This window comes from Aquila chrysaetos, chromosome 22, assembly GCF_900496995.4.
Source record: "Aquila chrysaetos chrysaetos chromosome 22, bAquChr1.4, whole genome shotgun sequence".
In the NCBI taxonomy this organism is placed as follows: Eukaryota; Metazoa; Chordata; class Aves; order Accipitriformes; family Accipitridae; genus Aquila; species Aquila chrysaetos.
The window spans coordinates 22120458-22136064 of NC_044025.1; the positions used below are offsets into that span (position 1 = coordinate 22120458).

The window sequence follows — 15607 nt, forward strand, 5'->3', positions numbered from 1 at the left end:
AGTACTTCAGGATGTCCACTAAAGCTTTTTAATAGATTTACGTTCCAGAGTGTGCTGTGTTATGGCCCAACCTCTCCAGCCGTCCTCTCTTTGGGTGGCAGGCACATCAGAGGGAGAGAGCAGGCAAGGAAGGCGTCTCTCTGTTGCTCAGCTTTAACATGATTCCTCCAAACAGATTCCAGACAGACACCGAATATCTCCATGAATGTAAAGTGAGATTTTTTTTTTTTAAAAATGCTGCGGTTTTATTTTTTATACAAACTAAAACACCAGAGGTCATTGAATCCTATATTAAATACATAAATTAAAAAATAACCATTCATAAAACTTTACATACAATAAGGATTCTCTTCTACACGTTAATACATATAGTACAGATACATGTCCAGTGTTTATCAAAGGGTCATTCTGCCAAGTCATGTACAATTCTGTTCTGGAATAGACATCAAAGAAATTGGGAACAAAAAGTATATATAAAAACACCCAGGTGCTGATATGAGGGTGGGCAGGGGAAAAGAAAAAACCCTTTGAATCCCCAGCAACTGTGTGGCTGTTCATTGAACCTTGTCCTAGTGAGAAGGAGAGCCTGGCTTATTCAGTCTTCCTGGCATGCCATGGAATGGAAAGCTTCGGGGGTTCAGAGGATGTTTCCCACCGAGATGAGGGCAGGGAGTGGGAAAATGAAGCATGTCTACAAAAAAGTCTCCATGGTCCTCCAGGCACATCAACAAGGGAGGATGGAGCTGTGAGCCAGGCTGATAATACTGCAAGAAGCCCTATTTCCTTGCACAACCCCAACTGCCTAAATTCATCTCACCTAACTCGGCCCCCATCAGAAGTGCTTAAATTGAAAGAATAGTCTTCAAAATCTCCTGACTTGTGTCAGTGGAGAAAAAGCAGCAAGTCAGATTTTGGTCAAGCTGACTTGCACTATGTTATGTGGCTCATCTACTGCTTTGATGGTATGGATAGCCTGGAGTGCTGGTACTCCTGCTACGGCCTAGGATGGAACGGAAGGGAGGAATCCAGGGCTACATTTGCTGTCCTCAAAGGCTGCAATAAATTGATTTTTATTTTGCTTGTTGGGTTGGGGGGGGGGGGGGGAGGTTGGCTGCAGTGACTAATTTGAGAGAGGATTCTCAATACTTTGCCTCAATGAATGTCAGGAACAGCAGAAAGCCTGGATAAACAGCTTCAGGACAGAGAAGGGGGGAGACCCCAGAAAAACAGATCCAAAAACTAGTTGCCCATGAGATGTAAAACTAAATCACGAGGAGCGTACCAGTTGTGGCAGCTAAAAAAGTCTAGATTCAGTTCCCCATACCCAGATTGGAAGTATACTTTCATAAGCTATAGCAATGATTTACTATATACAATAGGGAATATATATATGTGTATATATGTATATATATGTACATATACATATATAGATACATGTGTATTTATATATACACACAAACATCAAACTTATTTTGATCTAGCTGACAGCAGAAAGTTTGTACTATGTCAGGAAGTGTGTTTTAGGCATGGCTTATGCTGCAAGGGGAGTAAAGCAGCTGTTGTTCAGCTCTCTGCAATCTTTTAAAAGTTTGCAGACCAAGATGAGCTGTGGACTGTCTACCACCCTCCACCCCACCCTAAGCCTTGGAAATGGAGCACCTGCATGCGTATGTATTCAGTAAGATTAAGGGAGGAGAAATGAGGCAAAAACGACAAATAAGATATGCATACCATGGCTCAGGGGCCCTAAATGATGAAGCCTGCCACAAGATCAGTCAGGTATGTTCTGAAACTAGGTACTTCTATCTGTCCGTGAACCTTCCCTATGATTGCCTGAAACAAACATTTCTAGTCCTCTTTTTTTTTAACCAAAGCAGACGCAGAAGTTACTGCACCATCACAGAAAACAGGTGCTGCTCATTCTTTTGCAAGAAGAGCTCAATGTTTTAATAGCTGGCCCTAATGCTAGGGAAAACAGTTTCCAGCCTGTATTTACTTGCAGGACACTGCAGCCAAGTGGTATGAAATGAACTGGTGCTGTAACAGGGGAAAAAACAGTGAGAGGTGGAAGAGGGAATAACCAGGGAGGAAAACCCCCTTTTTGTAACTAACAAGATGTTGTAAAGTTGCTTAGTGATCTACAGATGTCACAGGTGTGGGACGAGACTCTCAAAGGGCCTGACTCCAGAGCTTCAGGACTGAACTGCTAGCAGCACTCTTGGAAAGCACACGTAGGTTTGGGCCAACCTTATCCACAGATTCTTCTGCGGGGGAATAAGAATTTGAACAAAGAGCATGCAACGTACCTGCATTCATTTAACATATCTGCCTACAAACCTGTTTTTTAAAAAATGAACCAACAAATATACAGTTGGTGCAGAATTCAGTAAACCCCTTGACTGAAACAGACTGCTTCAAGAAGATGTGGTCATTCTGTAATTTAAATTAATTTTAAGGAGCAGGAAAAAAAAAAATCACTTGCTAATAGCTTCTAACCTTTGATGGAAGGCTTAACACAATCTCAGGGCATGCAAGAAATGAGGATGTTAGGAGCCTTTGTGGAGAAATGGAGCCCAGCATTGCAATCCAGTTGGGTGAATGGACATTAATGATTAAAAGCTATTCTGGCCAAAAAACATCTGTGAGGGGCAGGCATCCTTGATACTTGAGGAACTTCAACCCTGCTATGGCCAAGGAACTGCTTTTGACCTGCTGAGTTGCTGTGGCAAGTTACTTCATTGCTTTGTGCCTCAGTTGCTTCATCTGTAAAAATAAACAAGTAAACAAAGGAGAGACTCTTTGTAAAGCACTTTTAAAGCTTCTGATGGGCAGAGTCTGTGTGCGTAAGATGTTGGTACACGAGCCCTGTTTTGAAGGTTTAAGTAATGCACAGGCTGTATTCTGGCCCTTAGTTTTCTATTTTGTAATACAGACATCCATTTCTCCCAGTTAAAATTAAGGCTCCATTGGGGAAGACACAGCTCAAATAAGGAGCCTTGCCACAGGAACCTGAAGTCTAAACAGGCATGACTCCATTTCCAGGGAAATGAAAACAGAGGCACAGAGAAGTGCATTGTCATGCCCAGCTCACACAGCACGTCGGTGAGAAAAGGGAAGATGGGTGCAGCTGGGTTGCTTTGCCCCCAGCAGGCACAGGACCTTCACAATGTTTGCTGCAGGTGTGGCACTCCTCAGGGTTCTTACTGACTTAGTATAGTCTTACGGACTACAGGGGGCATGGACCTGTGATGCCTCAGGGAGGCACCAGGACTGGGTTCCAGGCTTGGTGATTAGAGAGGTAAGTAATGCTTTGAAATGCAAACTACTTCTAGTTATTCTTAAGTGTGGAAAAATCTAAACAGGCTAACGATACTTCTTACTTCTAATAAGGATGTGTTCACACAGCTTTTCCCCATTTTTGGTTTATGTGTCATTGATCAGGAAGCCAGCTAACAAAGTCAGTTTGACAAGCCAAACCAAAACATTTGTTCCAAGCTGGGACAAAACAGTTGGAAGCTGATGCTTTGTGGAACATACCACATGGACAAGGGGGTTGGCTTTTTCCCCCACTGTCCTCCAACGTATTTCTTTTCTTTCTCAGAAGCTACTCTGTAGGTCCAAATCCAGTGATCCTCAGTGTATTATTCAAATAGTAAAACCAAGTATAGTCATTATTATCTCAATGGCAGTCTTTAAAGAGTATGAAAAGTATCTGACAATAGACAGGCTGTTCTTCATGGAGGGAGGGTGAAGAGAGAAGGCTACAACTGTCAGAAATCCTCCTTATGCCAGACACCCTCTTCTCCCCTTCCTTTGCCGAGTAGGGTGATGCTTTGTTACGATCTGAAGCGCAAAACATGGTGCCCTGTCTTGCCCATCCTGCAATAAACCAGAATGCATTTTTCCTTTCTTCCCCCCACATTGCAGCTGTCATTTGTTCCTGAGGTTAAAACCAAAGAGGGAGAGGAGGAGTCCCCTGCAGTGAGAAAGCCAGACAGTTCAAACTGAATGCTTTGTTGTTAGCATCTCTCCGCGGCTTGTAAGTGTTTCTCCTGCTCTGTCCTGTTAACTTTTGATCGATTCGTGGGATGACAGTGTCACATTTAAACGATTGCCCTGCACAGCAGGGATAGATTTTTCTGTTGTAACTTTGGTTCCATGCCCAAGACACACTGACTTGATCAGCTGAAAGTGGTTCCTTCCCTTTAAGTTCTTCCTAAGTGATGTAGGTTCACAGTTTATTTTTCTTCCCCTTTTGTAATTTCAACATACAGAATTTCATTAGATGCAGCATATATCATAGCTTGAGACAGGAACTGTCAAGTAACAAATCTTGAGTGATGGCTTTAAAATACAAGGTGGTTGCAGTCTTGGCTACAGGTTGTTCATTTTTATACTTTTTAAAATAGGTGTAAACAATGTTCTCCTCATCGGTGGGGTGGAAGCATTTGCCTTTATAAAGACTTATATGTGTGGTCGGGCACTCTAAAGATAAAAGAAAAAAAGAAGAACATCTGTATCAGATAAGTGAGAGGTTCCTCTACCTACATATCCCAGCTGACAAGATGCAGTCTATCAATCAGAAAGTTGAAAAGATCTGTTCTTACAGTTATCAGCATTAAACTGTTTCTGTTTGTCCATATGAAAGGCATTTGTGAAAATTCTGGGTATTTTGCCAAGCCTCTCCATTTAACCCTATGAAGTACAGCCCTCTGGTCCATAAAAGTCCCCATGGGCATCTTCAGATGAATAGTTACACATCAGTTTCAATAACTCTTGAACCAAAACTGCAGCAATGAGGCAAACCCAGACTGCTCTTGTTCCGAGGAAGCCTACCCTACCTATGGAAAAGGACTGCAGTTCCCAGGTTCAAAACCAGGGGGAAAAAGGGCATATTTTGTCTTTGTTCTCTCAGCATTCAAGCCTATGTGGTAAAATTCACTGAGTGCAAAATCCATGTAGGCCAGACTTCCTTATGTGATCACAAATAAGTGAATGTGTATATTGACAAGCACAGAAAAAATGCAGGTAGGAAAATCCCACATAAACAGGAATTAGAGAGCTTCTGGTCTGGATACTATATATTGCTGCCCATGGTTTCATTCATGCTTGTCCTTCCTTATCTGAAAAGTACAGCAGTGACTGCTATGCTCACTCTGAGAAAGAAACCAGAAAGTATAATCTGCAATTGCATTGTGGTTTGCTCTCATCCAGTTAAAAGGTTGGTAAAGGATAAACAGCAGCAAGGCACAAATGAAACCAAAGACTTTCCATCATCAAATGGCTTCCTAGGTACATTTCAAGGATGCATTGTGCTTTTTGGTTGTTTGTTTTATCAAGGATCTGTTTGAAGTCTCTTATGATACGGTTAACAAAGTTAACTTGCAGCCAGTGGAAGTAAAGCAATTTTGCAAAGATCCCCCCGATGATAAATATCTCAGTAGTTCTAAGAACCAGAAATCCTGATAGCACACTCCCCATGCCATGCTCACCCTTGCTGAGTTAATTCAAATGTCAAAGTCACCTGGGTAGGCAGGTGGTTTTTTAAAGTGAATGGGAAACACAAATCAATGTTAGTTATTCTCACTAATTCCATGTATTCCAGCCTCAGAAAATATGACCTTGCTAAAATCCCTCTCAATCTTGCCAACACCATTCCCAAATTGTTTCTGTCTCGAGATTTCCCCTCGGGCATTGAAGGGTGAGGATCCCACAGAGGGAAATAGAGGGGGTGAAGACTAAGATCAGGCAGGGGATAAGGAGCTAACAGCTGCTTACCACTGCCTTGTGTTTGAGGAATTGCTACAAGACTTGATGCTTTGCACTTGTAGAGTGACTTGCCTTGGTAAAACACTCTACAGATATCATGCTTGCTGTGATGCTGGGCCTGCTGCAGCTGTCTTTACAGTTCAACGGAGTTGACAGCAACACAGATCCTCTGAAAAAGCATCGAGTTTATATATCCCACACACACACCTCACCCTTCAAGATTTTTCCATTTTCATAGTCAATGTCCCATTCCCTACATCACTATATCTCCACCACTATCATGGCTACTTCCTCTGCCGTTCAGCTCACAGTAATCCATCTTCTTGTTCCCTACCTGACATTCATAGCCAAATATGCAAAAGCAGGATGGGAAAGTCAAAAGAACCATTCATCTCCTGGGTGGTCCTAGGAGTGGCACAACACACCAGCAGGCTCTCTGGGGCTGTAAACCACATTTCAGCTGTCTCTGATGCTTCTTGTCCTCTCTAATGGGAGTAGAGACGTAAGTCATTCGAACTAGACCCTTGTGCACTCCCAGGGCCAGCCTCTATGGAGCAACAGTGCATCCAGCGAGTGAAACTCTTCTCATGTTGGTGCTGTAGTTAGAGCAGCCTTCCTGGGCTCAGTGAAGTTACACCAAAGGGATTTACACCTGCTAAGCCTTAGATGTTGTTTAAAACAAGCAGAAAACCTACTGAAGGAGATTGGACCAGGGAGAGGGTGGGGGTGGAAATGAAGTCTTGACACGATCCCTAAGGGATCTATGTAAAACCCCAGCAATGAAATCAGCCTCAATGCTGCTCTGGTTTTGTTGCAGCTGTGACAGTCCTGCTAGTCCTAAAAGGGGCAGAAAAATGCTTACATTTCTTTTGACTATTAGTCCTACTCAATGAATGTGCCAGTGAAGAGCGCATCAAATTAGTAGATAGCTTGTGCTAGATGTCACCCAGCAGCCACATGCAGGTAGAACAATGACTGCAAGTGAATAATAATAAATCTGCTAGAATTTTAGGAGGAATGTAGAGTTCTGACCTTAAACACCTCATTAGCTTTTCTAATCACCCAATACCTGCCCTCAAATTAGGCCAAAAGGGCATAAGTGTTATCAGCAAATGTGGAGGTTTTGTTGTATTTTTTTGATGGTCCTGATTCTTCTCCTTCTATATATGCAGTTCTCCCTGTCCTGCTTTGAGAAGAGGGAAGGAATGGCTCTTCTGCAAAATTCAGTCTGCCTTTGAATACATTACAGAGTTAATTGTGAGGCTGTTAAAACACATTTTTTTCTTAGCATGCAGAGACTGAAATGTTACAGGGCACTTGAGATATCTTCACAGGCTCCAAGACAAAGAGTTAATCAGCACTGCTGGAATTCCAATGTAACAGAATAATAGGGGTTTTTTTCTATTTTGGGAAATGCTTATTTCAAAAGATACAGGTATATACCTGCAATTCCTGAAAAGCCAAGTGACTCATCCATGTTATGTCTCTAATTCTTAGTTTGTCTTCCTTTCTCTTCTGTGCTGGCATACCAAAACCATGCGTACAGCCTCAGGAAGCGTACACTGACATTTTTGTCCTGGGACTAGGGATTTCCTACTCTAAGTTCAATTACAGGTGGATTAAATTTTTCATGTGAATCATCTTTTTCTTTTCTAAGGAAAAACATCATATCTATAAACAAAAGTTATCTTTATGCATTTTTGTGGATCTTCTTGGCATTTGCATCTACTACTGAGGAGTTTTTTTAAACTTCTGAAAAAAATTCATTTCAAAACTAAAAACAATTAAAAAAATCAGGAAGATGAGTTCTAATATTAATGAAAATTTTATTTTGTATTTCTCAGGATGTATGTTCTACTTCAAAGACTTTACTGGGTGCTCTATCTTAAGAGACAGGATTAGGAAAAACTGTTCAGTAGTTTAATGTAATGACTGCATTTTTAATCAAGGTGACCTAAACTGAGAAAGGGATATCTTTTGAGGCACATTTTCAAAGAAATAAGAACCCCTTCCCCATTTCCTATTTTTCTTCCATCATAGCGGATACCAGCATTAGTAAAACTAGGATGTATAAACTTCTTACTAATTCTGTAGCTGTACCAGAAGAGGCAAATACTCAGTAGAAAACCTATTCCATACCCATACAGGTGGAAAATATAGGTGCAAACTGTACATACAGAAAATTCTGAACCTCTTATTGCCCCAGTTTTTTCTCATACGCTTCACAAGGACTTTACTGTAGCTGTGATAGAAACTGAAAAAAGGACAACAGTATAGGCAAATAGAAAAAAACTCATGCAGACAGGTTCTTGCAAATGTCACTATCAGTTCCCTGTGAGTTTTCAAGGTGCACCTTAAATCCAAGACTTTTTTTTTTTTTTTTTGACTCTCCCTCCAGGTTGGTTGCTTGTTCTGGACTCATGATTCTGTGGTACAGCAAAAGACAGAGTCATATAAAATTATTTGCTACTACTGTGTACTGTGAATATTTTGGTTTCTTAAAATTAGCCTATATGTAATTTGGCTGTTTTAGAAGACTTCCTGATTTTTTTCCCCACTATGAATAAGCAAGAAACTGTAAAATCAAATTTTCACCAGTCATGGCCACTCAAAACATCTCACAGCTGCTGTGCTGTGTCATGGTTCCCCGAAATCCTGTGGCAGGAGCATTAGTAAGTATGCAGTCATACCTCAATCTGTTTAATGTTCAGTGGATCAAGGCAGTATGTTTTAAATAGCAGAAACTCTATAATGATATTGGCCATTGTTTACAAAAGCTGTTATCACTGATCTGTCTACATTCCTCTGATTCTTTCCTATGGTTCATTCCCTATTCAGCCCAACCTCCATATATATTGCTGCCTCAGCCCATAAAAACATTCATTTTGAGGTCTGGCCAGCCAAAGTGGCAGTGGATTCCAGCTGATGTGGCTAATTCTGAGAGCTGTCTCTGCATCAGCATGAAACTGCAAAAGAAATCCTTGATCTAGCTGAAATGAAGCTTCCCTTAGAAGGAAAAGGAAAACCCACCAAACTGGACCCATACCACTTGGTTATAATCAATACCTTGAATTGCACCTGGAAAAAAAGGCTGAGCTAATACAAATGGTGGAAGGGCATGACAAAACATCTTTCACACACAACTGTATTCTCAGCTTGCCTCAAGTGCAGGGCAGAAGAATTTACTCATTGACATAGCTCAAGCCAGAGCTAAGACATACAGTGAGAAATTTAATGGTATGGGTCTGTCCCCAAATCAGAAAATTTTGATCTGTCGTTACATGTTCTTGAGTCTTTAACATAACATTATCTAGGCTGTGTTCTACTTCTGTTATCTTGGATACAAAGAAAGATCCTCCTGGCCTAGCATCCTGGTTCTGAAAGTTGCTAGACACAGAGGGAAAGACGCGAAGGCCATGCACATTATAGTTCCCTGATTTGTTTCCCCATCTTCACATTGCTTTATGAGCTCTGAACTTTCAGCTGCTAAGCATGCTGTGGCAAAGACTTCTTTACATCCTACATCATTAACTATCAATTTTTGTTTACTTTAAACTTATTACATGATAATTGCTTGTACTGGAGGAGACAGTGAACGATAGCAATCTATCCATCCATCCATCCGTTCTATGACAAATTTTCTAGACCTCTCTCATACCTCCTTTTAACAGTGTCTCGCTTTCTGAGCAAGAGAAATCCTTCCATCTCTCTGTCTCCCTCTTCCTGTCTCTCAGCAGCTGATCATTCTTCCTTGCCCTCCTCTGTATCTCTCCTATTTCTGGGCACTAAGCTCTACCTGTTATAACCTCCTGATCTATTTCCTGAGTGTCAGTTCAGAGCCCATCATAGTGTGTATATGGTTGAGATTTATAACTGTTTTCCTTCTGCATCACTTTGCAAACATCACCATTGAGTTTCACCTGTAATTCTCTTGGCTGTTTGATACTGTGAAATTCTTGTTAGCTTTTATTTTTACAATTCTGAATAGCACAGTATCACCAGCAAGCTTTGACAATTCACTTACAAGTACGTTGGATGGTGTTGGTCTGACTGCAACTCCCTGTGGCAACTCACTAGTGTGATGACCCTTTGTTGTGAACTATTACAAACTGACAACGACCTGCTGAATTCTCTGACTCCAGACATACACAAGAACACACAAGGATGTGATCCTCAGCTCTGTGCAAGAAGTGCTAGCTTTGAGGAAAGAAATAAAATAGTCTTACCTTTCCAAGAGGCACATTGACATCAAGGCCAAAGAATAAAGGCAAGAGAGAAGAACAAGAATAGAAATAGAAACTGCAGAAGAAAAAGAAGATTGCGTAAAAACTAAAGGTCATGGCATTGTAAGCATCAGGATTATTTTTACGCTCTGTAGGACAATTAGAATAACTATGCGTGTTCAGAAAACACTGTATTTCCCTAGTTATTTCTGTAAGTACCATACTACCTCCTAGGCTTAGAAAACAGATCTCATTAATTTTGGTGATGAATTACAGTCGGCACCATATTGAAAGCCTGAGGTATAACTGTCACTATGAACCACCACGGGTTGACTGAAGTCACAAAGCTGGATATCAAAACCAGCATGGGTAATATTTTTAAGTGCGTTAAAAAACAGTGCCTGCAATCCATGCTGGAAATAGCCTGGAAATATATACACACACACACACACACACACACTCATAATATCAAACCCTAACCATTAAATGTTTAAGAATCTATTTTTGGATGTCTCATTTGAATCATGAATGCGTTGTCTTTGTTGTTGTCATTCACATCTAAGAGATGAGAATTTTTGTGAGTCAAAAGCTCTTTTGAAAATTGACACTAAGAAGTCTCCTATTCAAGGTATTCATCTGACCATGGCATAAGTTTTGCTTTGTTTTTTTTTATTTTCACCACAGATCATCTGTTATTTTTCCAAGTTATATATATTAGAAAGAAAGACACTGAGTCCTTGTAGCACAAAAATATTGAAAGAAAAGTGGAAAGAATTATGTGTATCAAGTTTTGCATTATGCCCACTTGTTTCACTTTAGGAACATACGTACAAACTGAAAGGGCTCATTAGCACTACTGTCACTGTACTAATATAGCCATTATTTCATGTTATAGTTTACAATGGACATTGATATTTACTAATGTAAGTACACTGGCAAGGCTACCACTGGAGATGCATCTTACACCAGTCTGGCACTTCTAGAAAAGACATTATTGGTAGCAGTACACTGTGCCCATGCTATGATCTTTTTTCAACTATCCTATCTAACCTAGGTACAAGTAGCAAAACTCAATGTGACAGTTGGCCTTATTCACCAAAAAAATGCAGTGCATATTTTTAGAGAGAGAGAGAGTGTGTATATATATATAGTATATATAAAGAATGTGCATATATAGTTCTTTGACAGTTCAGTTTAAGGGCAAGATTCTGGTACCGTATTTATACTGCATAGTCAATTACAAGCTTCAATAAAGACGACAGCATGAGAACCTGAGTTCCCTAGTCCTGCCAGATAAGAACAATCTTCAAATCTTCACTCAGTTTCATTCAGTCCTTCCTGCTTGCTAGCCTCACCTTGCCTTTAGTGGAAGTATTGCCTGTCTACCAACACAGCATTTAACAGTCAAGTAAAGGCTTCTTCATTTGGTACAGTATCATCCACCATAATTAAAAGTGTTTGGCATTTATTTCCTAAAATGAAATGTTGTGGAGGAGACTCTTAAGATTAAAGTCTGTATATACTGAAACACAAATTGAAAAGAAAGCATAGTAGACCACCAACAACAGGTCCACCTGATTCAGCTAAACAAAAAGGTCACGTAGTTCAAGAGAACTAGGTCGTTACTTTCAAAAAAGTTGATCGGTGTGCTTCAGAAGCATAACAGAACCAACCTTTTCCTCCAGATCCTTAATTTGTCTCTTTTGGATGTCAGTTTTATCTTCTAAATCTCGGATCCTCTGGAAATCAGAAAAGAAAGCATCTAGACTAAATTCTCAGTAAATTTCTTCCGCTGAACAAGTAACTTAATGTTCCAAGTGCCAAAAGCCTACAAATTAACAAATCCATTTCTTTGGCAGGGATAGTCTTGTGTAATACCATGACTCCATCCACTAACCTGGCCTAACCCCAACTTTACCATGTGTACAACTGCTCAAAATATGCTACTGCATATATCTGACTGTATCATCAAATGCTGGACATTAATATCAATAGTGGATCTGTTTCATATTATCTATTTTATATTAATCCTGTGTTAAATAGATGGTAAATGTAAGATCATGGTTATACTCTTAAGAATTATATCACGATTCATTAAGATTTCTCACAGTTTGATGTGTTGAAAGAGGATTAAAGTGTTATTATTAGATCTGAAATGATAAATGTATACAATACTATGGAAACATTGATTTTGTGGTGAGCGGGATGTATGTAACCTATAGACAAGGTGTATTTTTTTTTTAGCAGAGCTAGGTACTTCTAGAAAAATTACATAACATGAGATAAACTTTTGGCCCCTTGGGAAGAGAGATCCCACAGAATGGGTAACAGAAAATGAGGCCTTGAATCTCGGTATCTTTTCTCTATTTAGTCAGGGCATAAGACAGCTAGCTGGCTAGCAAACAGCAGAGATCCAGCGAGGCAAACCAGGAGACACCTGGATGCCCTGGCACCTGGAGAGCAGACAGTGCCCCTGTGACCATCTTCCTAATTGTCTGGAGATGAGACAACTAGCTTACAGCAGCTTTCAAACACTATCTCTTTCTTTCCTTGCCTCTCAGCCTTTCCTAAGCCCAGCTGCAACTGAGGCTGGCTAAGAGTTGTTCAAAGAAGCCAGAACTGCTGTGGCAGTGTTAATCAGGGCAGCAGTCATGGCTGAAATCAAGAAGCTCCTCACGCTGCAAAGGCCTGGTATGAAGAAATAAGGGTGGACCAGTCTCAAGTCTCTAACTCAGGATCAAGCAGGACTGTGAAAACTAAGTCTTTCTGTGAACCAGAAACCCCAGCCACTGGGCATATGCTCTCTGTCTTTTTCCCATAAACATCTGAGTAAGTTTTGTTTCATTGTGCAGCTGTCACATTAATCTGCATGCTGTGACTGTTTACCATTTTGCTCTAGGACCTCACAGCTTGCAGAGCAGCAAACGTTGGTCTTTGAACGCAAAATGTAGTACAATATCTCAGCAGTGAAACATAACAACTGCCCACTTTGGGGGGGGGACAGAGCAGAATTGTCTGGAAAAACAGCTAGCTCTCCTGTGTAACACCAGCCAGAAGCATTCATACAGTTCCTCTTGTGTCCAGTCCAATAACTAAGGATGATCATTTTTATTACAAAGCTAGATTCATGCGTACAGAATTCTGGATGAAAACTTTTGTTTGGAATTTTAAGACTCAAAACATGCCAAAACAGTCCTCCACAAGGTAGTATCACGTGTGTTTGTGCACGCAGTAAAGACGCAAAGTATGAAACAACTCAAAAAACTAGATGCCAGGCTCCCTCACGACCTGGAGCTTGCCTACATTTGACCTCAGCTTATGTTCTTATACAGCAAAGCTGAGTAGATATGGATGTGTGTGGCTCCTTTTTCTTACCTGATGAGCCTGCTGGAGCAGCTCCATCCTCTCCTGAAGAATCTGGCAATCATATTCTCTGCTTTTCCTCAGCATCTGACGTCTTAGCTTTTCTACTGCTGTCCTTAGCTCTTCCTGCTGTTTTTCAGTGAGTAGTTCCCCAAACTTTATCACCGTTTCTTGCTGCAAAGCATTGTACAAGGTGGCTTCAAGTTCCTGGATCCTCTGGTTGATGCAATACCAAAAGCCAATTAGAGATGAAACATTGTTTAAAACACAGTGGGAGCTGGGGGGTCGGTGGCAGATTCAGGCACCTGCATGAGAGGTGGTCCCTGTGCTCAAGTGTGCAAAAATGTGAAAAACAGAACTCATAAAATGGTTCAGTGTTTTGACAAAAGGATATGAACTTTCAGTTTTAAAATATTTTAATCTTAATTTTCACTGAAATCCCTCACTTCAACTTTTTAAACAGTTAAAGACATGATTAGGAGTTGGATAAAATTTTCATACCTATTTTGTAAGTGTAAAGATGAATATTTCACCAATTCTAAAATTTTGACCCACTGTGCTAAAAAACAAAAGAGGAAAGATTGGAGGCCACTGGCAGACTACTTTGCTCTTAATCCTGCTAATCAATGAGCATTCTCATTAACTTGACAAAACAAACATGATGAACTTGCACAGCCAGTTATCAGACCTATGTATCAGAATTTGATATAGCAGCGTTTAGAGCAAGAACTCTTGCTTTTTGTGGCATATTGTCTTCTTGCTATGACATGCGCAAAATGGCCAAGATTCCAGATCTGAGTTCCAGTTGGTTGCACTGACTCCAGTTGGACAAGCCAACATTAATGAGCAGTATCTGCCTCTAACTGACAAAAAAGTTTCAGACTTCAGGAGATCTGCCTTTTTGTGACATGAAAAACCTAGGTGTCATGTTGAAGCTTTGCAGATTGCATGGTAGTACATTAGAAGAATGGGAAAAAACCAAAGAAATAAAAAAGATACTAAGAAAAAAGCAAAAACCTCTCTTCCTGATCCAACAAGAGTCTCTGTGTCCTGTGACAGTGCTGGCCAATATGTGCTGTAGAATTTCCTTTGTACATACCATGTATGCTTGGTCAAGAGCTTGCTTCCTGTAGTCTAATTCTTCCTCCAAATAACCTTTTATCTTGCAAAATTGCTCCTACAATGAAGGATCATTTGGACAGAAAAATGAATTAGTTACTCAAAGTACTTTGGGAAGTTGCATTAAATCAACTACAGATATCTGACTCAGGCAGGACTAGGAGACTGGTCTTAAACTGGCTCTCCATAGAGTTATTAATATCTGACTCAGCTAGAAAAGAAGGAAGGGAAAATAGCTGTGGATTGCTTTTGTATGATAATACATCTGATCTACATGGAACTAAATCCATCATCTCTTTGTTGACTTCAGCTATATTGCTTGGCATTTCAGTAGCGTAGTTTAGGGGTTTCTGTGTGATTTTTCTAAAGTTATCTCCTCTGGCATCATGGACAACTACTTTTCTGCTTTCTCTTGTTTTGGAAGAAGTGTGAAAGTGCAATAAACTAAACAGGAACTAAACAGGCATATTCACATTCACATTGTTTGTGGGAAGCTGCTGTGCCTTAACTTCTCAGCCTGCCTTAAGCTATATTGACTCAAGTACAGACATACCATAGGAACAGAATGTAAACCACTACAGCTATCCAACTCTTGTAGTTATGCTTGTTCATCTTGTATGTTACTTCCATTAACTAGAATAAGAACAGAGTAAGGTACTAACTTTACTTGTGCTACAGGAACTTCAGTTCAGCTGTGAATGTTTTGCCTTTAGGATGGTATGCGCTTAAAATGTAATGAAATAAAAGTGTGATAATTCTTTAGTTTCCCACATAGTGTTATTGAATACAATGTAATACAACAGCTAACGTTTAGACTGTGAATCTTATGAGACAAAAGAGTGCGGTTATTTACATCTCTGAAAAACACCGAGCAACCTTTGGGCCCTCCATAGTTATTAATGAACAGTCATCCTCACGGAAAGAGAGGGAAAGTTTTCACTATTTCTGTTTCTGTTATTCTGCTGTTGCACGTGAACCAGACTAGTAAAAATTTTATGGATTCACCAATAATCAGAGAAAGCCTGCATACTTAATTTGCCAAAAGACCTTTTTAGTTATCTTTTGGCACACGAAGTAAATGTGACACACACAGTGTCTTGCCCCTAAAATGTGTATTAAAGAAAGTTTTCTTA

The 15607-nt window shown here is 40.2% G+C and overlaps 1 protein-coding gene and 1 long non-coding RNA gene across 2 annotated transcripts in view; one reads left to right on the forward strand and one right to left on the reverse strand.

Annotated features, from left to right (window-relative positions):
* Positions 1-275: 275 nt before the first annotated feature.
* Positions 276-15607, reverse strand: part of JAKMIP2 (janus kinase and microtubule interacting protein 2) — a 71715-nt gene continuing 56383 nt past the window's right edge. Inside the window, 5 exon segments of the mRNA XM_029997689.1 lie at positions 276-4485; positions 9996-10068; positions 11666-11731; positions 13368-13571; positions 14455-14532. Coding sequence (XP_029853549.1) covers positions 10018-10068; positions 11666-11731; positions 13368-13571; positions 14455-14532 — 399 coding nt within the window. The 3' untranslated portion in view covers positions 276-4485; positions 9996-10017.
* On the forward strand, positions 3092-9031 carry LOC115334014. Its single transcript, XR_003921013.1, has 3 exons — positions 3092-3298; positions 3928-4039; positions 8168-9031. It is a non-coding gene; the product is annotated as an uncharacterized LOC115334014 (long non-coding RNA).